The 21967-nt window shown below is 44.6% G+C and overlaps 1 protein-coding gene across 2 annotated transcripts; it reads right to left on the reverse strand.

The window, feature by feature from the left end:
• Positions 1 to 405: 405 nt before the first annotated feature.
• Positions 406 to 20322, reverse strand: LOC144721687 (ectonucleoside triphosphate diphosphohydrolase 2-like). Of its 2 annotated transcripts, none has more exons than XM_078599530.1 (10): positions 20189 to 20322; positions 18674 to 18816; positions 15866 to 15983; positions 14700 to 14850; positions 11777 to 11936; positions 9550 to 9780; positions 7857 to 8123; positions 6734 to 6847; positions 5346 to 5483; positions 406 to 3185 (listed from the first exon to the last, which is right to left on the reverse strand). In XM_078599530.1, the coding sequence occupies exons 2-10, from the start codon at positions 18797 to 18799 to the stop codon at positions 2964 to 2966; spliced, it is 1527 nt and encodes a 508-aa protein (XP_078455656.1). In that variant the 5' UTR covers positions 18800 to 18816; positions 20189 to 20322; the 3' UTR covers positions 406 to 2963. The 2 variants fall into 2 exon arrangements, with proteins under 2 accessions (XP_078455656.1, XP_078455655.1); XM_078599529.1 differs by having other exon boundaries at positions 18674 to 18819; positions 20189 to 20299.
• Positions 20323 to 21967: the final 1645 nt, after the last annotated feature.

Consider the following 21967-nt stretch of genomic DNA (forward strand, 5'->3'; position numbering starts at 1 on the left):
GGGCCCTTTGCAATTGCAAGGGTCGCTTAGTGGCTGGGCCGGCTCTGGGTGCACTGCGAGTCGCCGCAGGCTTGGCAAGAGGCATTAGTGGATGTGGTGTGTGCCAGGCATGGAAAGTTTTTTCCGTATCGCTGATACGGATAAACCCGGCTGAAATAAACCCCGGTCCCAACACGACAATTAAGATTGTCAGTCTCTATAAATTCAATTGCACGACAATAACGATTGTAAAAAGAGGACTTCTTCAGTTGCTTAAGTGCATTTTGCAATACTCTGGGCAAATGATTATCCTCATTGCTAAATGTACAACTTTGTCAGACACGATCATATCACCGTCTAATTTTCAATAAGAAATATTCATTTTAGCGTAGCATATGCTTGGTACTAAATGCGATTCATGCAAACTGTTATTGTATTGTTTATTTCTATGCATGAAATCAACAACTCCAACTGAATATACATATATTTAGGTTAACATATTCCTCTACATTCATATAAACATGTATTCACTGCTAAAATATGTTACCTTATGCCCATATGCAGTGATTATTTTATACCGTAACAATGTTACTTTTATTTTAAAAAAAAAACACCTTTCATTTCTAAATATCTCAAAGCGCCGTACTTAACAAACAAACAAAATCACACTCAAGTAGTCATCCCTCGATTTACAAACTCTCGGTTTACGAATACTCGCGTTAATGCAATTGACATAATTCTGGACACTTTTCGATGAGCGAAATCTCATTTGTGCGTGAACGAAATTTCCCTGCGGCACCGCGTCCCGAGATCGTCGAACGGAGAAGTCACGTGGGACGCTGCCGTGCTTGGTCATCCACGACAGCGTCACGGTACCCCTCGGTTACAACAGCAACGCCTCCCACGTGACCTTGACTCTCATTACAACATGCGGATCTTTTTGGCGAGTTCCTTGAAAATTTTTTAATTTATTATTATTCAATAGTTTTAATGTTATTTTTTAAATTCCTTTTGAGCGTATATTTTTCGGTTAGGAATAAAGATGGAATGACTGAAACACATCGCGAATTTGTTTTGTGTAAAATTAATGGGAAAAGCAATTTCCAATTTCTTTTTACACGTATTTTTTTTTAAGAACGCATCCTTTTAATAAATCGAGGGATACCTTTAAAGATACATGCCAATCGAAATACAGTAAAAGCTGATAATACATAAAAGCAAAATAACCCACACTATAAAATATCGAAATAAACCCTGTGAAGAACAGCCAGACCAAAGGAAGGAGATTAAAACAGGGCTTGTGCTGCAGAGGCGGATACAAAGGAAAGAGGTGAACAATGAGTTGGCGCTGGAGCGAGAGTAGAGTTGGAGTTAGGAACGAGATGAATGCTCCGCCTAGAGAGTGGCAGAGAGGGTCTTGGGGAGAGAGGGCAGAGGTTACCGTGAGAAGGGGCAGGGGTCACCGTGAGAGGGGGCAGGGGTCACCGTTAGAAAGGTCAGGGGTCACCTTGAGAGGGGGCAGGGGTCACCGTGAGCGGGGGCAGGGGTCACCGTGAGCGGGGGCAGGCGTCACCTTGAGAGGTCAGGGGTCACCGTGAGAGGGGGCAGGGGTCACCATGAGAGGGTGCAGGGGTCACCTTGAGAGGGGGCAGGGGTCACCGTAAGAGGGGGCAGGGGTCACCGCGAGAGGGGGCAGGGGTCACCACGAGAGGGGGCAGGAGTCACCGTGAGAAAGGTCAGGGGTCACCTTGAGAGAGGTCAGGGGTCACCGTGAGAGAGGTCAGGGGTCACCGTGAGAGGGGGCAGGGGTTACCGTGAGAGGGGGCAGGGGTCACCGTGAGAGAGGGCAGGGGTCACCGTGAGAGGGGGCAGGGGTTACCGTGAGAGGGGGCAGGGGTCACCGTGAGAGGGGGCAGGGGTCACCGAGAGAGAGGTCAGGGGTCACCGTGAGTGAGGGCAGGGGTCACCGTGAGAGGGGGCGCTTTCGAACGCGACGAACAATAAACGGGACGGCAGATACCCGAGCATGGGTTAGTCTGAACCATATCGTTGCGCATCCTCGACATGTTATGAACTTTTAGATGTATTTTTGTTTATTGATTTCTAGATACGGTTGTGAATTGTAACGAAATACACGTGTGTGAAAATAAATGAAAAGAAACAGGTTGAACGACTGGAATTATTATGTAGAGCCAGGACATCTCGCACACACATTCACATCTGCACACATTCTCTCTCTCTCTTAACAACATAATTTGCATACTCTCCAGCACACTTACAAATCCCACACGCGACATGCTACATACACGCACGTACGTAATATACATAAGCACACGCGCGATTGTGTGTCGCAAAGAGCTACTGTGAATAATCGCCTTCGTGGTCGAGGTACGGTCTGTAGCGACGAGGTTTATAAGAATATGTGTTACCCTTTGTGGCAAGACAACAGGTGTTAAAAGATGTTCAAACACCAAACAGAAACCTTTTGCAAGGAGTCGCGTCTACATTAACAAACACATACTTGTGGTGAAATGCAAACAAAAATATGCTCTGGTAAGAGCATGGTTTTGTTTGCATGTTTTTGCAAAAGGTTTCTGTTTGGTGTTCGAGCATCTTAACACCTGTTTTATTGCCAGAAAGGGTAAAACCTGTTCTTATACTTTGATACTGGAAAGCCACGAGGTTCATTAACAGAAATACAATTTTCAGTCCATGCACACAATTTGAGTTACATAACACATACCAGGCATCCCATTCCCATGCATTAATAGTGAATAGGCCCCCCCACCCGCCCAGCACGCCAAACGTGAAGTCCATTAGCTAGCCGGGAATTAAGGTAGCCAAACGGTGGAGAAATAGGATAAAGGGAGGGAAGTTGAAATGGGACAAATATAATTTGTGATTGGGGCTTTTTGCTTGAGCGGTGACACTGGAAAGGCCATGTTCTGTCGTTGCTCTTCTGGTGAATTAAAAACTCAGTGTCACTAAATAACCGTGTGATTGTCCCCCCTTTTGTCCTTTGCAGATGCGCTGCGGTAGTGCACTACATAAAGGACACATGCTACAACGAGTAATATCGCAAGGTGGAAGACGAAGGAGAAGCCCACGATGGCCGTACTGAACAGGTCTGGGAGCTTCTCGACGGGCACCATGTTCGTAACGTTGAGCATGAACCCAAGGGCCCAACCCAACTCTCCACCCCTCGCCTGCAACAGAAACAATCGTGAATGGGAGGCATCAATGAGAGCTTTACGGTGCGTTACAATCGTACGTGAACGGTAAACACACCTATAAATGTAAACGGTAAATGTGTATTCCTGAAATTGCTTGCTCGCGCGCTACTGCTGCTGGAAGGATCTCAACTCGAGGTTGCTCTAAACAGTCTCTCTCGAGGATGCTTGGCCTACTTTCTGGCCAGACGTCTTGGGAGAGGTGGGCACACCCCACACTTTACCAAACCACATATGACCTGCCGATCGATTGACTGATAATTCAAGTTGATACTGCTGGGTCGACATAGAGAAGATGATTTAAGATGCCCGTTGTTTCAACTGCTGTGCTGGGCGATCGAATTAAACCAGTGACCTCTGCATTGCAAGTCCAGTGTGCGAATCGTTACATCACCGATTGTGACCATGAGGTCTCCCGCAATGGTTACAAAAAAAGCCTGGTGGGGGTACGTGGGGGGCAGTGGAGGGCTAAAGTCCTCGTCAAAGGCGTCGCGGTCCCAGCCGTCAATCTCGCCCAGGAACACTGGGCCGTGGGGATCGCTCAACTGAAAAATAAAACCTCACCGGAGACACAAATAATATCCTAAATGCCCCAAATGAATTCCGAGTGTTACCATAGACCCTAAAAACCTAAGAACTTAAATAAATGTAAAAATAATTCCTTAGAACCCTCAAAAATAAAATAAGATGGCATCCGAAAACATTTCAGATTGAGAAACAAATCGAATTCAGACCACTTTGAACACTTTAACAAAACCCCTTAATCTGCTTGGTTTTTTTCTACGTGACTTTACCGAAAAAAACAAAAAACCAAGAAGATGAATTCCTGCAGTCACGAAAGCTTTAAATCAAAATTAAATCGAAAAATACCCCTTAATGTTCCCCTGCCCCACCTAACAAAACCCCTAACCCCAACGGTGTGATATCTGCAGCAGGAACAGAGCCTTGCCGTGTGTGAGTGTATCTTAACGAGGCTCACAGTCACACACAGCACATGCTCTAGAGAATGGCGCTGTGTACAGATGGTTCTGGACTATGGTCCCACAACTCGTAAAGCTCATTGGGACCGTGGGACCGTGAGGAGTGGACTGAGAAAACGGTGGTCCAAGCCAGGCCAACATCACCCAGCTCTCGTATGAATGTGTACCATATAAAATTTTATAAAAAATAATCCATAAAATATGTATTTCTATCAAATCCAATTCCACAGTATTCTATTTAACACGTAAAAAAATTGTGGATTTTTTTTTTTTATAATTTAAAAAGTCAGAGATGAAAAAAAGTCTAATGCACAAGAACTGGGTAACATTTTTTGGGTGGATATCTAATCTAGGATCTCCATGACCCAAAATGCTGTATCTTTCCATGTTTACCAATCTGACAATTTGTATGTAAATGCAGAAGATTGGTCAACACCGAAGGATGTGCAATTGGTGGGTTGTGATTATTTGATTTTGGGGAGCCCTGCTCTAATCCATACATTAGCTTTATCCACTGCAGATTCTAATGCACAAGAACTGGGTAACATTTTTTGGGTGGATATCTAATCTAGGATCTCCATGACCCAAAATGCTGTATCTTTCCATGTTTACCAATCTGACAATTTGTATGTAAATGCAGAAGATTGGTCAACACCGAAGGATGTGCAATTGGTGGGTTGTGATTATTTGATTTTGGGGAGCCCTGCTCTAATCCATACATTAGCTTTATCCACTGCAGATTCTAATGCACAAGAACTGGGTAACATTTTTTGGGTGGATATCTAATCTAGGATCTCCATGACCCAAAATGCTGTATCTTTCCATGTTTACCAATCTGACAATTTGTATGTAAATGCAGAAGATTGGTCAACACCGAAGGATGTGCAATTGGTGGGTTGTGATTATTTGATTTTGGGGAGCCCTGCTATAATCCATACATTAGCTTTATCCACTGCAGATTCCCCTCATCAATGCGAATGTGAGACAATTTACCGTGTACCTGCATTTAAATTATATACACACGCAATGCTCCAGTGACGAATAATTGTGCGTGCATTGCATTTTGTTTAACTTTGTGATGAGTGTATATTTGTGTAACGAATATGCTTTCTTCGACGTGAAATATTCTGTACAAATGTGTGGATGGAATACTTGCCTCCTTCTGAAAGTTGATGTTTTTCCAGCTTTCTTCGTCGAATTTGTAGCCTTTAATCAACAGCGTGTAAACATAATAAGCCTGAAAGCAGTGTTCTCTCAAACGTTCGGCTGCAACTTCTGGATGCTGTGCTTTAACCTAAATGGAGAAAAATGTTCACTCGTGAAATGCCTGTGACTCGCTTAAGTGGTCAAATATTATCAGTTCTGATTCCACTAGCATCCAGTTATAGATGGAAACCTTCGAAATTAGCAATTTGCATGTAGAATGAAGACAATAACAATGGTTAGACTCCAAAGGATGAGATCTAGATACAAACTGTCAACATAGTTCAGGGCTGTCGTGTCAAATACACGTATGACACATTCGATACCCTTTCAGCATACATGTCAACGCACAGACGTTATACATTTTATAACAGCACTATAAGAGAGATAAGAAGGTGACTGATCACCGGTGAGCATGGGACTGGAGGTTCATCGATTTATATGACCCAATGATGGCGTTCATGATAATGAGGTGTGTGACTGGGAATGGTGACAAAGGCCTTAAAGTGCACGTATCCTGGTACAGGCGCCGTGGCGAATGGCGCGTATTGGTACGCCGAAACTTGCCAACCGAGCAATACCTGTATTTCAATTGTGATCGTTGGGAAAATACACGGAATGAAAGAGCAAGCAACGTGGTCTTGCATTCAGTGCATTGTCTCAACGCGAAGTCGAAAGGTTTGGTATGTTCATTTAGATTTGAAGCTTTCGTGACTGCAAGGATTCATACTCTTAGGTTTTTCGGTAAAGTCACGTAGGTAAAACATTTTTTGGCTATCAACAACAAGGCAACTCCTATGACTAATTGGGAATGGGACGCAAGCGTAGGATTGATCACCCTGTCGCTGGCCGCCTTTGGAGAGGGTGTATAGTGTGAAAGGCCGAAACACCCTAGGAACCAAAGGTTCACTACTGACGATGCGCTCCCCAAATTTCACCAGGCTCACTGTTCATGAACTCTTGGAAGTGTTTGCACAAAGGATAGTAACATCTCATCCTGTGTTCTTTACTGTCTCAAGTGACACTTGAGACACTTGAGACAGTAAATCTAGTTGTGACGGTCCCACCTGATGACGGAGACTTGTGTTGCCTCCGAAACGTCGCGATTTATTATTTTATTTCTATAATTTTTCAATTATATTATTTATTATTTATTTTTTACCTACGTGACTTTACCGAAAAACCTAACAGTTTCGTATGTTGTCTGATTTGAGGAGCGTTTCTTGCAGCAGTTGTCTTCCTACAATACGGACGCTCAATCTCTTGGTTGGATGAAGCGTGCGCTGAAGCTGTGATCACGGTGAGGGTACGCATGCGGTGAGCGTTGTTCGGTCAACAAACCTCATTCCAGGTTTTACGGCAGTAGTAATTGAAAGCGACTGTGGCCTCATTCAGAGAGGGTTTCGGGTTGGTAAAGTTGAATGCAGCCATGGTATGATAAAAAGATGAAAAAGCCTGGAGAAACAAATAGAGACAGAATACAGTACTGCACACAAAATTAAACGCAAACGCTGCCACTCATTTCATTTCCGAATAAGATACTTAACTTCAGTCCTCTACTCAAACACTGTTTCGCAGGAATTTTCCATCGACCAGTCACTTATTTACATGGCTCTGCACAGTACTCACGAAACTGGTGACATTTTTTCACACAAGTCTCAAATTTACAGGTTAAATTAGGCAAAGCCTCAAGGCTGTGCATACGGCGATGAGTTTTAACCTACTAAAAGATTGCAGTTATTACTTTGAAGTACTTCTTCTTCGTGTCTCCTGTACAACCTCTGCAGTCTCTTCCCAATATTCTGCACAGGCCATTGCCTCCGGTGTTGGCATTGCCAAAGTTCGAGGAGTAGCAGTACTATGGTGCTGCAGGGCAACTCAGGAGACGATCCACGTGGTTTGTTTCTCCTGACAAGCACCATTGTTCGGTTGCGCAGAACCCCCCTCCCATGATTTCATGGGAAAGTTGCATCTGCCGAAACCCACTCTCAGTATGTTTAGGCTCCGCCATGTGAGCCATTTGGAATTGGAGCCAGATGCGAGCTCCTTACTAGGGGTGATTCCTCGCCGGTTCCATTCCGCAGTTTTATCACTCGATTTTTCCTATTACTTTTGCCAGAGGAAAGTTCTAGCAGATCCCGGTGATGTGGTCAGTGGTACAGTGGAGTAGTGATTGGACGACTTGCTAAAGACCCAACGCACAAACCATGGCAGATGCGGATACCTGATGTACAAATGGAAGAGTCTAAACTCTCCAGTAGTGTGTGACTGTGGTCATCCAGAACAGACGATACAACGTGTAACGACGCAATGCCCGATCCACAGATAGGAAGGAGACATCACAGCGATACACTCCGTTGCCCCTGACGCAGCAGTTATCTGGCTTGACCACCTGAATGCGAAAATGTAGTTGTGGCTCTGCATCTACATGGGCCATATGAAAGAAGAAGAAGTGATACGTTACCAAGAACTGGCCTTGCACGGGCGGCTGCCAGACTCCGTCGAAGGTGCAGTTGGGCGAGCTGCAGGCGGAGAATTTAAAGATGCTGGAGATCGTGTTGATGCATGCGGCAGGGTCTGCCGTGCCTCGGAAAGTCACGGACCGGTTGGGATCATAATTCGCCGGCCTCTCGTCGCTCGTACAGGGACTGTCGTAGATGAAGCTTAGGTTGTACGCAACGGAGTCAAATCTTGGGTAGCATGGGTTGTCCACCTGGGCTCCAGGAGAAGCCTTTTGGGGTGTGAATTGTGTCATCGGTTAAAATTTTGCTTACACAAAACAATAAAACAATACAAAATATACACTTTATTGTTGAAGATAAGAGCTCATCGTGTTTCCATCAACATCGTTTACAAAAGCACCAATTGAAGCACCAGTCTCTCCTTGTTGCTGATGTTTCGGGAAATGTTGGGGAAAGAAAAAGGGACACAGGAGGAGGGGAAGGGAGGTGTACGAAGGGACGGAGGGGAGCAGAGATGCTGGAAGAAACTCAATCGTGGGCTCAAATGAGTTAGAGTTTTAAAACGTGGCAGAATATTGAGTCAATGTAAACCGCTTTTTTCCCACCATCCCTTAATTTCTCATGGAATATTTTCTCGGAGTCATTGGTCGGCTGGGGTAGGTGAGTAAGACATTGCCAAGCCAAATAGAGAGGTGGCTTTCATTTACTGGTGGACCATGGCGTTATTCCCAAAGCTGTCTACTATCTACTATGATGCTGTGTCCTAAACACTGGTATCTTAACCAGAGGTCGCAACCGGGTACCCGATACCCGTACCCTACTCGATACCCGGCTACCCGTACCCGGCCAGGTACGGGTACGGGTACCTGTTTGTGACCCTGGTGCGGCCGGGTACGGGTACGGGTAAGGAATCAAAACCCGTTTGCGACCTCTGATCTTAACACATTGCCTGGGGAAATACCACCGGTTAATAATATAGGTATTCTAGAGGGGCTCTGCCCTGTTTCTACACCTGGTTGAGGTTGTTAGCCAGTACTGGAACTCGTATTATTCTGTACTCTTTGGTTCTTTCGGTAAAGTCACGTAGGGATAAAATAAAATGAATTAAATCACGACGTTTCGATTGTAACACAAGCAATCATCATTAGGTGGGAAACCCACAGCAATAAAATTGTTTGCTGAAGTGGGAGAGAGAGTTGCCGTGGTAAGAGGTTATATAGGTAAGAAAGGGGGAGGAGCAAGGGGGGAGAGATGGGGGTGTGGGGTAGGGGGAGGGCGAGCGCTGTGTCATGTAGTAGTAGTAGTACCCGGCAGATATGATAGACGACAACCAATACATATTGCTCACCACACAGCAGGTCACAACACTTAGCCCAGGTTTGCACTGCTCCCATCCTTCCACATGAATTCAAATCGATATCCTTCCCCTTCACCACTGATTATGGATTTGCACACTATTAACACACATTCTAGTAGATCGAGTGAGTGATATCGGAAGCGATATCTGAATCGGTCCTGGACAGCCCCTCGACTAACTTGCACTGTTTCTGTGCCATGACTGTCATTGCTTGAGGAGGCCTTCATCTGGCAGTAAATCAACAAACTATTTTCATAATTGTTTCCGTGCGCATGTACAAATGAACGTGGCTATATGTCAGCAAGTCTCCTGACTTGCCTCACTCGTGTTGAGCCCACCTTGTATAAAGTGGAGAGGAAGCGCTTGATTGCCTGGTCACGTCCATAGCACAGGTAGCTGTGGGAATACACGTGGTACTTTCTTCCGTACAGCTGGATGGTCAGGCTGTCCGGTGAGCCCTGCAGAGGCTCCTCCGTCATAAATGTGATCTGAGTGGATGCTCCACCCAGGTCCAAGGCTCCGATGGGTTTCGTGGATGTGGTCCATTGCCATGTGCCCAGCCATGTGAACTGAGGGGTCGAGAGGATAATACAAAAACAGACAACAACAGAGGTTACACTTTTGGCAGGTGAGTTATGAAGGCTTCCAGAGGGAAGCAGATTCCAAGCGACACAGAGGAAGTTATTGGACAAGGGGACAATGTTATTCCTTGCACCAGGACCCTTGGCACCCAGACTATGCCATTGACAGCATCGTATTATGCTGCAGTAATAGCACCAAGTGTAGCCCCCGTGACCTTCTCTCAGCACTGGTCCAGTGAAATGTTTTAATCACGAACACTGAATTTAATATATATGTAGTGACTGGGAATGTCACTGTGTGGTGCCGGGCTTGCGAGGCCACGGCGGATAATGTGTTGTCATTATTTGCAGCCTGGTTACTGGGCGTAGTACCAGCCCTAGCGGGCTTGGGTGAGCGCTGGTTAGCGCAGAGCAGAGGTCGCAAACGGGTTTTGATTCCTTACCCGTACCCGTACCCGGCCGCACCAGGGTCGCAAATGGGTACCCATACCCTACCCGAAATGAGTGACAAACGGTTACTCACCAGTGAATCACGGCCTACCCGTACCCGGCCGCACCAGGGTCACAAACGGCTACCCGTACCCGTACCCGGCCGGGTACGGGTAGCCGGGTATCAGGTAGGGTACGGGTATCGGGTACCCGGTTGCGACCTCTGGCACAGAGGCACCACGTACAGTGTGCGGTGCGGGCTCCCGGTGAGGGAGCGAGAGGGAGCGTCAGCCAGCCAGGGTTACGTTGGGGCATGATACGCTGGTTGACCTGCCGACACGTGACCGGATGATATTGGAGGGGGGCCACAGGTGGACGGGGGCCGCTGGGTGGTCACGTGGTATAGAAGAGCTCTCGGGAGCCTTGGAGAAAGAGCTCGAGAGATCGAGAAGGTGGGCGGAGCGAGAGGTGGAGCCAGCCCCGGCCCAGGCCGATATAACGGGGGCCCCGTGTGGGGCTCGGGGTTCTTGTCTGTTGGTGAGTGAAGATCCACGTCGGGTTGAAGAAGCCTCTAGCCACGCGGTCCGGGACCCAGCTCGTGGTCCGGACCGGGATAGCGATCCGTGTCTAGTTCTGCCGTAGCGTGGATAGATGGGCGTTCAACACCCGAGTGTAGGCTGTACATTACGTTGTGTTGGTGTTAATGTGAATAAAATTGTTGCTCCCAAGACAACGTCTGCCACTCAGTTGGACTCACTACATATATACTGATCACAAATCGCTACGCTTAAATTCCTTGCTCGTAAAAACCACTGTGGATGTGGGTCATATCTTGACTTAAAGCTTTCGTGACTGCAGGAATTCATATTCTTTGGGTCTTTTGGTAAAGTCACGTAGATATATGTGTAGTGAGTCCAACTACGTGACTGTACCGAAAGACCCAAAGAAGATGTTGGTCATTATATAATAGTCGTGATGTCCTTCAATTACCCAGGAAGCCTCAAATGAGCATCAATATTTTTTTTCGGGAGCGTACTTCTCTGGGATATTTGACCGATTCCACAGTGAATGTGTTTCTGGTAAGAGGAGAGTGGAGTTCCCAAAGAAAACCCGTGGATAGAAATGGATAATGTCGTGTACTTGGCAATATCGGAAATTCGATGATCATTACTCTCGAGCCAATCGAACGTTGACAATAATAGTGAAAATACATTATATAGTTACTAAATTTAAGTTGAAACACATTTTATTCTTAGTTTTTTCGGTAAAGTCACGTAGGTAAAAAAATGAAATTTAAATTAATAAAAATTAAATAATAATTTAAAAAACACGACGTTTCGGAGGCAACACAAGTCTCCGTCATCAGGTGGGACCGTCACAGCCAGATTTGCTGTATCAAGTGATTTTAATTTCATTTTTTTACCTACGTGACTTTACCGAAAAAACTAAGAGTATGAATCCTTGCAGTCACGAAAGCTTCAAATCTAGAATTGAAACACATTGGCCAAAAGCAGCAAAAAAGCTGTTTATGATGGGCGTCGAGTCGTTTCCATGCCTGAATGAAGTTGTACAAGAAGTAATTGGCCGTGATCCAACCGTAGGTCCCCTCTTCCTGGCCTGAGATGATGCGCGCCTCGTGGTACGAGAACGGAGACGAGTCGAGCACTTCCCGCACCGAGGACAGCACTGCCTTCGCTGCCACCGAGTCACTCATCCTGCACACACGGCCACAAAGACACAAAGACAAAGACCCCCCCTATAGCCTTAACAGACTGCAGGGGCAAGTGCTGTTAGCGAGCACCTATGAAGGTTGGAACGGCACACGAGGGGGTAGGTGGCCAGCGTCACGCCCGACCGCCTTTGTCTCCCCAGTGGCGATGTTTACACACCGCACCAGGTACTCATTTTAGGCTGAGTCGACCTAGGGGAGGCCCAGGACCGGTTCTGATAATCGTCACTGGTGTTGGCCGTGGGCGGGTTCATAGCGCAGCGCGTTTAAAGCTACACTACCGCTCACACACACACAAATACAACGCTTCCCCAGGCTGTGTAAGTACTGCGAGAGAGCGCCTATCGAGTATAGGCTGATGATGGCTCATTGGGCTGCCTTTTGTCTTTACTGATAGCCACACACTGCCTGCGGTGCCCTTTTAAGGCTGGGACGACCTACGAGAGACCCAGGACCAGTGCCGGATGAAGCTAGTGCGGGGCCTGTAGCATATGTTATAAAGGGACCCTAAATATAAACACACACACACACACATAAATATGAAAACACTAATTTTTTACTTGCATAGTAAAGTAATTGTATTTTTCATTTGCAATACAGCCAGATAATACGACGAATCTCTAACCTTAAACACCCAGTCGTTCGTAAAAGTTGAAGGTGGTATAGTACTATAGTAATAGAGCAAGTGCAGAATCACTGAACCGGAATTGATAGCTATAAAGCATTTAGCCCGAAGCCCTTGAAAGTGCGGGGCCCGTAGCTACATACTGTATGTAGCTACTTTTGCTACTAGGATAATCCGGCACTGCTCAGGACCAGTTCAGATATGTCACCACCATTCGCCACGAAGCGATGGCGATCAGAGGTCGCAACGGGGTACCCGATACCCGTACCCTACCCGATACCCGGCTACCCGTACCCGGCCGGGTACGGGTACCCGTTTGCGACCCTGGTGCGGCCGGGTACGGGTAGGCCGTGAGTCACTGGTGAGTCACCGTTTGTCACTCATTTCGGGTAGGGTACGGGTAGGGTACGGGTACCCATTTGCGACCCTGGTGCAGCCGGGTACGGGTAAGGAATCAAAACCCGTTTGCGACCTCTGATGGCGATATCACCACAGCGCTTGTGCCAGGGAAGGTGCACACTTTGAGGCCGCGTGAAGTGTCGACGAGGCTTGCTATCAGGTCACAGGGCAGGTCCAGGTGTTATGGGTTAATTGACATAACTGTGCACACAGGGTTACAGGGTTGTATTATTGTTCGTTTCCATTCATCTGTCTCGCTGCTCATTGCCGCATTTTGTCCCCGTAAAGCGCTCGTTGCAAGTTAGAGACCAATTAATCTGATGGAGCCATCTCTGCCGACATGCTTCGTCAGCCACACGCCTGCAGTGTCTGCTGTTGTGGGCTACATTAGGGCAACGAAGCCGCAGAGCCCCGCTTAGAAGAAAGTGGTCTAAATTTCGATTTAAAGCTTTCGTTACTGCAGGGATTCATCTTCTTGGTTCTTTCGGTAAAGTCACGTAGAAGGGAAATAATAAAATAATAAAAATACAACATAATAAAATAATTCTTTTGAATAATTCTCACAAAGAATAATTTTATTATGTTTTATTTTTATTCTTTTATTATAATTCTTTGTGAGAATTATTTTATTATGTTTTATTTTTATTATTTTATTATTTCCCTTCTACGTGACTTTACCGAAAGAACCAGAAAGTGGTCTGTTGGGTCCCCAGCAAGCCGGGAGGAGGTCTTAAAATCCTCAAAATCTCCCCACACGGAGATGCCGCCACCGCAAAGTGTGGGGGTGGAGGCCCGCATCCAGCCCGCATGGCCCGCTACTGCCACCTGGGGGTCCACGTAGCGAAGCGGAAACATTACTGCTAGACAAACTCTTTGGTTCTTTCGGTAAAGTCACGTAGATTATAACTGCGAGAGTCACTGGGCCACCTCCACCGTCTCGTTTCTATGCGATGGTCTAATTATGTGCACACTTTTTTGTTAATTGCGAGTACAGATAATGATGTATTGCTACTGTAACCCGTAATTGCTTTGTGATGGTATGCCATTCAATTCACCCGCACATATTGATTGAGTACAATCTCCAGGCATGCTCCAACACTCTCTCTTACACGGTGCGAAAGAAACTCAACATACACACGCATGCCCATACATAAAATTCACCCTCGCATATTGAGTTCTATTTTTGATGAAAGTCTTATTCTTCTTTCGTATGGAATTGTTGTGGATTGAAACAGATTACAAATTGAAGTCGAGATTTGATATCCGCTCGACTGCTTCAGGACATCCGTGTGGATTTGATCCGATTGGGCAGTCGTTCACGATATCTTCTTGGTTCTTTTCGGTAAAGTCACGTAGAAGGGAAATAATAAAATAATATTAATAAAACATAACAAAATACAATTCTGCGTGAGAATTGTATTTTGTTATGTTTTATTTATTTGCGTGGGAATTGTATTTTGTTATGTTTATTTATATTATTTTATTATTTCCCTTCTACGTGACATTACCGAAAGAACCAAGAAGATGAATCCCTGCAGTCACGAAAAGCTTAAAATCGAAATTTCGTTCGCGATATGTTGCACGCTCTGAGATGCCGCACCTCAGATTCAAGTGAATCTGCGTAGTCTCTCTCTAGTCATGCTCCAACCTTCTCTGTTGGAATCCCATAGACAATGTGTGGTGGGTAATGCAGGTCAAGGGGGGGGGGGGGCCTCTCGCACTCACTCCAGGAGCCTCATGCCGGCAGTGGCCCCCAGAGCCAGCGGCGTGTCAGCCCAGCGGTCCTTGGGCACGATGGTCTTGGCCTTGTCCATGCACGCCCGGAGTGACTCCCCGGCACCCGACGGGGAGCTCTTGTAACTCGAGATCCCTCCTCCTGCGAGTTCATCAAACGAAATGTTCATCTTCTTGGTTCTTCGGTAAAGTCGCGTAGAAGGGAAATAATAAAATAATACAAATAAAACATAATACAATAATTCTCACGACGTTTCGGCCACAACGCAAGCAGCCGTCCTCAGGTGAAGACCAGGTCTGTCAGGGAGACGGCAGCTTGCGTTGTGGCCGAAACGTCGTGAGAATTATTTTATTATGTTTTATTTTTATTATTTTATTATTTCCTTTCTACGTGACTTTACCGAAAGAACCAAGAAGATGAATCCCTGCAGTCACGAAAGCTTTAAATAGAAACAAAATGTTGTACCAGGTAAGGGCCGACTGAACTAGAACACTCTTTTGCTTAAGCGACCTGGCCACAAAAATTACAGCTTAACGGAGTGGCTTTTTGGGTGGACAAACAAATCCACACGGCAGAAAACATGAACACTCCAAATATACAGACATCAGGATCGGGATCAAACCCACGACCTCCTGTATACCGGGTGGGGTTGTTAACATCTCACCACCATGGCACCCAGATTCCAGGCAACAGATCTGCCAGGTGTTGAGAGGTCTACAAGCTGAAATAAAAGTAATTAATGCACAGGTACAACATCCCTGTTGTCAATCCATGTGCTTGTTCTAAGCCTGGCTAGATATGTATTAAAATCAATTCCAACTTTTCACACCATGGGTCAGGTTTCATTAACATTTACATATTGCCGCATGAAAGAAAATGCGCAGCAGAGGACAGTTCGTGCGGACAGATATCCCTTCCAAACCCACCAGAGCCGGCCCAGCCACTAAGCGACCCTTGCAATTGCAAAGGGCCCCGTGGTCAGCAGAGGCCCCCTAGAGTCACTGCTAGCTAGTGGGTGAAAAAAATCATACATCAAAGGGGCCTCCAACCAAATTTTGCTTAGGGCCCCCAAAGGTCTAGGGCCGGTTCTGAAACCCACGCATGACATTTCTCCGGTTGCGACAGGACGCTGCGATTACTGCGATGGCGGATTCACCTTCAACGTGGCAAAGGTGGCGCTGGGCAATCACCCCAGTGTCGTTCTGCTTCTCTGCCGGCCACTCGTAGACGAAGAGATCCGTGTGGGAAGATCCGGCATCCAGGACTATCCCGTACTGACACAGCAGAGAGACATTCCAGTAAGGACAACTGCTAGTGATATGCTCACCAGAGGTGTGGACTCGAGTCATGTGACTTGGACTCGAGTCAGACTCGAGTCATGAATTTGATGACTTGCGACTCGACTTGGACTTGCATAACAATAACTTTGTCCCACCTATGAGATGTGGACTCGAGTCATGTGACTTGGACTCGAGTCAGACTCGAGTCATGAATTTGATGACTTGCGACTCGACTTGGACTTGCATAACAATGACTTTGTCCCACCTATGAGATGTGGACTCGAGTCATGTGACTTGGACTCGAGTCAGACTCGAGTCATGAATTTGATGACTTGCGACTCGACTTGGACTTGCATAACAATGACTTTGTCCCACCTATGAGATGTGGACTCGAGTCATGTGACTTGGACTCGAGTCAGACTCGAGTCATGAATTTGATGACTTGCGACTCGACTTGGACTTGCATAACAATGACTTTGTCCCACCTATGAGGTGTGGACTCGAGTCATGTGACTTGGACTCGAGTCAGACTCGAGTCATGAATTTGATGACTTGCGACTCGACTTGGACTTGCATAACAATGACTTTGTCCCACCTATGAGATGTGGACTCGAGTCATGTGACTTGGACTCGAGTCAGACTCGAGTCATGAATTTGATGACTTGCGACTCGACTTGGACTTGCATAACAATGACTTTGTCCCACCTATGAGATGTGGACTCGAGTCATGTGACTTGGACTCGAGTCAGACTCGAGTCATGAATTTGATGACTTGCGACTCGACTTGGACTTGCATAACAATGACTTTGTCCCACCTATGAGATGTGGACTCGAGTCATGTGACTTGGACTCGAGTCAGACTCGAGTCATGAATTTGATGACTTGCGACTCGACTTGGACTTGCATAACAATGACTTTGTCCCACCTATGAGATGTGGACTCGAGTCATGTGACTTGGACTCGAGTCAGACTCGAGTCATGAATTTGATGACTTGCGACTCGACTTGGACTTGCATAACAATGACTTTGTCCCACCTATGATGCTCACTCACTGTATTATGATGATACGATCTCAAAGGCGAAATTCGTGCAGCTATCCATAGCCATCATTTTGCCGCAAAGGAATGGCATTTAAGAGCGATGTGTTCGGTGTAAATGCACACAGATGAGTAATGTATGATATATTACATATAGAATACCTCATGCAATATAGGTTTCCCTGGTCATTATTATTTTTAAGTGAAAACAAATGTTCCCCAAATCGTAAACCAGTTGCGCTATCATCATCATCATCTTATTAGATTAAATGTTTATTGTGTCTCTGACCAGGCACTACAATTTCCACGTGTTAAAGAACAACCCAAAGAAGCCTATGTTATAGAGCTGCTTCTGACACCTCTTCAAATTACTTTTTTCGTCATGCCCAATTGCCAATAAACACTAGTCACATGGTGATCGAATTGATACTTTTAAATTTTCAACTTGATTTTTTTTATAAATGCAATTTCAAATGTAGTATGACTTGTGTTTCTGTTTGCACAGTTATTGACCATCGACTCACCACACTTGTGAACCAGATTTAATATTTTGTGGCAGACCCCAGTTCAATCTCAGGCTCTCAGCAGCATCGGTGGAGTGTTATGAACCCGACGCCATCCAACCACCTCGAACACATAGACAGCCCCTTTTTGTCAATAACTGACTGGTTGACAGCCTCCCCACCTCATGTCGTGTTGGGGAGGGGGGGGGGCTTTAGGGCGTGGCCTAAGCGCAGTGCCGGATTATCCTAGTAGCAAAAGTAGCTACACATCATAATAGGGTTTTCCCATTTTTTCTGACAACAAAACATGTGTTAAGATGTTAAAACACCAAACCTTTTACAAGGAATCATGTCTGCATTAACCGCAATGCTTGTGGTCAGAATGCAAACAAAAAACATACTCTGATAATATATGCATTGTCCTTGAAACTGATTGGTCCACACTAGAGACAGCTTTCTTTTGAGCCTCATATCAAACGCCAAAAGGCGCCAAAAGGCGCCTTTTGGCGTCCTCTGGTTAACACCGTTTGTGTGCAGCTGTTCAATTTTTTTTCAAAATTCGAAAATTACCTGCAAAATTACTCAACGTGTACTTTCTACACATTTGGGTGTAGTCATCGCCCAACACTCGCAGAATCATGCCAGTTTTCAGGCCGGATGCTGGAGTCACCTTGTGCCCACAGAGCCAGTTGCAACTGATGTTTGAGATAAGACGTGTTGTAAAGCTCTCAGAGATACCCTGGTGTATAAGGGGCATTATATATATTCAAATAATAATATCATTGGCTATATTCACAACGTTGGTAAGTGTGGCTTGGTTAAGACAAGGAGTACAGACGTTGGAGCACATCCACCTCATGTGTAAATTATGATTTAGAATTATGTAAGTACTAGCGGTAAGTACCCGGCATTGCTTGGACGAAAAAGGCAGACACACACATGGACTTACACACAGACATCGACCCACACACATAGAAACACATCCACTTAGACGCACACACACACATATATATGGTTAAACCCAGGATGGATCGCTAGCCGGCCAGCCTAAATGTTTCTAACCGGCGAAGATGTTCCATTAGGGGGGTGCACATTTCGCAAGCGTATGACACGATTGTGATATTGTGTATACAGGCATGCGTACCTTCATTGGGTTGTTGCTCGCCTTATTCAGTAGATATCCGGTTATCGCCGATCCGACTATCGCCACCATCAGGGCAATGAAGATTGCTGCTCTGATAACTTTTAACGTTAATATTTTGGTAGACATTGCGTGGAAAGATTAGTCTGCTGGGAAGAAACACAATCATCAGACCTTTGTGCTACACCTGACAGTGTATACGTTTATTGTCCTTTACTGATTGATCCGAAAGTGACGTCGCAAATTTCCTCTGTTGTGGTAAAATAGAAGCTACTCGGAATGTCAGCCCAAGTTGACAATGTCGAGGCGTTTGCCTGCCTCCTGCTTCTGAACCCAGTATAGTTTCATTGAGTCACCTTACTAGGTATTCAAGTTCAACACGGATTGCAAAAACGCATCACGTTATTTGTATCAATGTTGTCGATTTGTGGAGATTGAAATTGTTATGTCGAAAAAAATAAAACCGGTTATTTACAGGTTTATCTATTCACATTGATGTTCCCCTGGTTTGTCAATTGCTACTCACCTCTGATTGGAAACACGTATTTAAAAAATATCGTTAATTCTAACTCTTTAAGGAAGGCAGCAGCCAATATACTGTAATGGTCTTTGGTTCTTTCGGTAAAGTCACGTAGATAGAAAAATAATAAAATAATACATTATTATACAAATAAAACATATATTAAATAATACATTTTTTATCTTCATTTGAAGCTTTCGTGACTGCAGGAATCCATACTCTTTGGTTCTTTCGGTAAAGTCACGTAGGTATAAAATAAAATAAATCACATTTTTTTTTATTTTATATCTACGTGACTTTACCGAAAGACCTAAAGAGTATTAATTCCTGCAGTCACAAAAGCTTTAAGTCAAGATTTATGCTGTCATGGGTCAACAAAAGTTGAACAACATCCATAGCTGAAGGTAAGTGTCACTGTTAAAGCATGAATACACTTCACAGCATCGATGCACACTGAATACAAACATCAATACAACCATATTCCAAACATTGGTTAGGCTTACACTGAAATAACATCGTAACAATCAATATCAAATGCCAAAATAACTTCCAATATTATCACCGAGGGACACGTACATATTGATAAACTGCATACACATTCTAAACTAATACTAAACTATTTTATTTACCAGCTTAAGTCCACTGAGCTATTTAATTGTTTTTCAGAAGCAACCTGGCCACAAATGATAGCCCAAAGAAGTGGTTTATCATGCTGAAATGTATAGCAGCCAAATAATCTAAACGCATGTTTCTAGATGTGGAGGGCAATCCACACGACCACTGGGAGAACATTCAAACTCCAAATATACAGGCATCAGGGTAGGGATCGAAGCCTCAACTTCCTGCATACGAGGCAAGGGAGATAACATCTTGCAGATTATATGGGTTTGTAGAGCACACACACATTTTTCCCTTTAACATATTGTACAGTATTCTTAACAGGTCAGATACAAAATTATTCCGTGCAATTAAATACAAATGAACTTGAAAATATTCACCTGCTTGTTCAGGTGTGTATTTGTTCCCTGGTGAAAACGACGACGGTTTGATCCAATCTTGTGCTTCTCATACACTCCGCGCACGGTGAGAGATGTGTGTGGATATTACCTACCTGAGTACAAGCATATATACTGAGGACACGCCTCCTTGGATTATGTATTTTTCCAAGTTCTTTCATTTCCCCTTTTTATGTTGTGGACAACATTGTGAGCATGCTTCCCTTTGCCACATTCAGTCAAATGTTACATGGAAGCTCTGCCCACATTGCCATCCGCCATAGTCCATATAAATAGTGGTTTAATAAAAAAGAAAAGACCAAATATCTCACGGAGTGAACTTCATTGATCTAAGCCTTGGCCATCTGTAACTGTGGCAGTGTTAGCAGTCAGCGATGTTGGGTCGTTGCCAATTGTAGAAAAGATTGGGGTTGCAAAATAATTTAGCACAGGCCCTCCAGCTTGGCATTACAGAAGTAACCCCCACCCTATTGTGGGGAGCACCTCTGGAAATTCCACAAAATAGTTACATTACACATGATAAATAAGAAAAATGTCCCATAGATATTTTGCAAAATTTGATACTGGCAAAAAGGTCCCATAGATGTTATATTGTATAATTGTCATGCTTTCTGAGTAAAAAAACAAACAATAAACTGTGGAATATATTTTGGTGTGCATTCTATCCCCACACTCAAGGCTAAACCTGAGATTATATAGCCAACAGCAAAGTTGGTCGTGACACTGATGCTGTATATTCGGTGTGGGATGGGTCGGTGACGCTGCTGTTTGCCGAATGGGCTATAAACCCAGACACCTCAGTTCAATTCATGGCAACGGCTAATATCCGTTGCAATTGATATCTAAACTAATCCTACAACTCACCAATGTAAAGTATGGTCAGCAAACCCCTCTGACATAGTGTTGGAAGGCCTACATCCAACAGTCGATCAAACAAAGGGCTGTCAGTTATTTTTTTTTCGTTTACCTAAAAATTTCATTTTATTTGCAGGAATCATGTGACCTTGAGCTTAAATATTAGGTTGGCGTACTGAAGGCAAATCGTGCGTGGGCATACTTTTATGAAACGCTGCTGCAACATCATATTTATCTGACATGGTGTATGCTTGGTTTTTTTCTGATTTTATTATGGTGATGTCATATATTTTACAAAACTCCATGTGTCTATGCAGTTCCATAAAAATGGCGTTTAACAAAGTACACATACCAATACACTCATTAAACGATCATTTTATATAGCAAAAAATATTAAATAAGAACATTTTATATTCCCGATTATAGCCTCTAAAAGTACACCACATTGGCATTGTTTAGATTAAACATATTTCAGAACTCAACACTAGCGTTAATGACACACATTCAATGTACAAATGCTGTCCCACGTCCCAAAGGAACTAACTGTGTGGTCATTTTTGCCATTTAGACCACCGACTAAAAGAGTTGAGCAAATGTGGTAATTCAAACAGGCAGACTGGTTTCATCATCTTTAGGACTCATCAGTGCAGTCATCCACGTTTCTTGTTGCCAAATGTTTATTTAGAAACTGATTTATTGCCTATGATTTCATAAACCTTTTGTCAGGAATGTGAATATTTGTCAGAAAAAAATGTGATAACGATATGGTATTTTACAAAATGTAAGATACAATTATCATGGATCTTATATCACATGATAAATCTATATATCACGGCAACCCTAATCTTCATACTCTTGTGATTGCTCAATTGGAGGGATTCCTCTAGGATAAATCAATACTCTGAT

The sequence above is a fragment of the Lampetra planeri genome, chromosome 12 (assembly GCF_965212315.1).
Source record: "Lampetra planeri chromosome 12, kcLamPlan1.2.h2, whole genome shotgun sequence".
Taxonomy (NCBI): domain Eukaryota; kingdom Metazoa; phylum Chordata; class Hyperoartia; order Petromyzontiformes; family Petromyzontidae; genus Lampetra; species Lampetra planeri.